The sequence below is a fragment of the Morus notabilis genome, unplaced genomic scaffold (assembly GCF_000414095.1).
Source record: "Morus notabilis unplaced genomic scaffold, ASM41409v2 C11295753, whole genome shotgun sequence".
NCBI classification, from domain to species: domain Eukaryota; kingdom Viridiplantae; phylum Streptophyta; class Magnoliopsida; order Rosales; family Moraceae; genus Morus; species Morus notabilis.
Genome location: NW_010384502.1, coordinates 1 through 720, shown reverse-complemented (window position 1 = coordinate 720; position 720 = coordinate 1). Strand labels below are relative to the sequence as shown.

At 39.3% G+C, this 720-nt stretch overlaps 1 protein-coding gene across 1 annotated transcript; it reads right to left on the bottom strand.

Annotated features, from left to right (window-relative positions):
• Nucleotides 1-24: 24 nt before the first annotated feature.
• Nucleotides 25-609, bottom strand: LOC112094847 (auxin-responsive protein SAUR50-like). The gene has a single exon (XM_024176562.1). The coding sequence runs from the start codon at nucleotides 574-576 to the stop codon at nucleotides 181-183; it is 396 nt and encodes a 131-aa protein (XP_024032330.1). The 5' UTR covers nucleotides 577-609; the 3' UTR covers nucleotides 25-180.
• Between the last annotated feature and the right edge of the window lie 111 nt (nucleotides 610-720).

Genomic DNA, 720 nt, shown 5'->3' with positions numbered 1-720 from the left:
GGGGGTAGCCATGAAAAATTTGATTAAAGAACAATTCATTAACATTATGGTTAATTAACCAAATTACATTAATTAAAGAATGAAATATAAAAATGGCTTAGTTACATAAACCAATGAAAGAATAACATGAGTTAAGTTGCCTAGTATCCATACACGACAATAAAGATTACATGAAGGTCTTCAAAATTCGATCTGATCTCCGCAATTTCTTTCTAAAATCTTTTGTAATTCTTCAGGTCTGCAAGGTACCACAAGAGCTCCGGAATGCTCGAATCCGTATTCTTCCTCAGCCTGTTCAAGCAACCTCGAAAACTCAGGGCTATTTAAGTACTTAAGCCTAACGACAAACCTCCTTTTCTCATCACCCTTCACCGCCAACACTGCGAAATGCCCTTCCTTCACATCATCTGGTACTGTCATCATTGGCACTTCCAGTTCTTCTTCATCAAAATCGCCAGCTCCGGTTTCTCTGGCTGCCGCTAAAAGCGAGAGGGGCTTTCGCAGTTTTCCCATGAAAATCCGAAGCCTAAGGAAAGCTGAAGCTCTTTCTTCTCCGTAGTGCTTTTGGTTACACATGACTGTTTGATGATAAGACTAAACAAGCTTCTTTATGATTTGAAAGTTGGGATGATTCTATTTGCTCCTTGTGATGGAGATTTTATAGTGGTTCGTTGAGGAATCATATGATCAGTAACAAGCAAGAAATTTCACCCGGGTCCA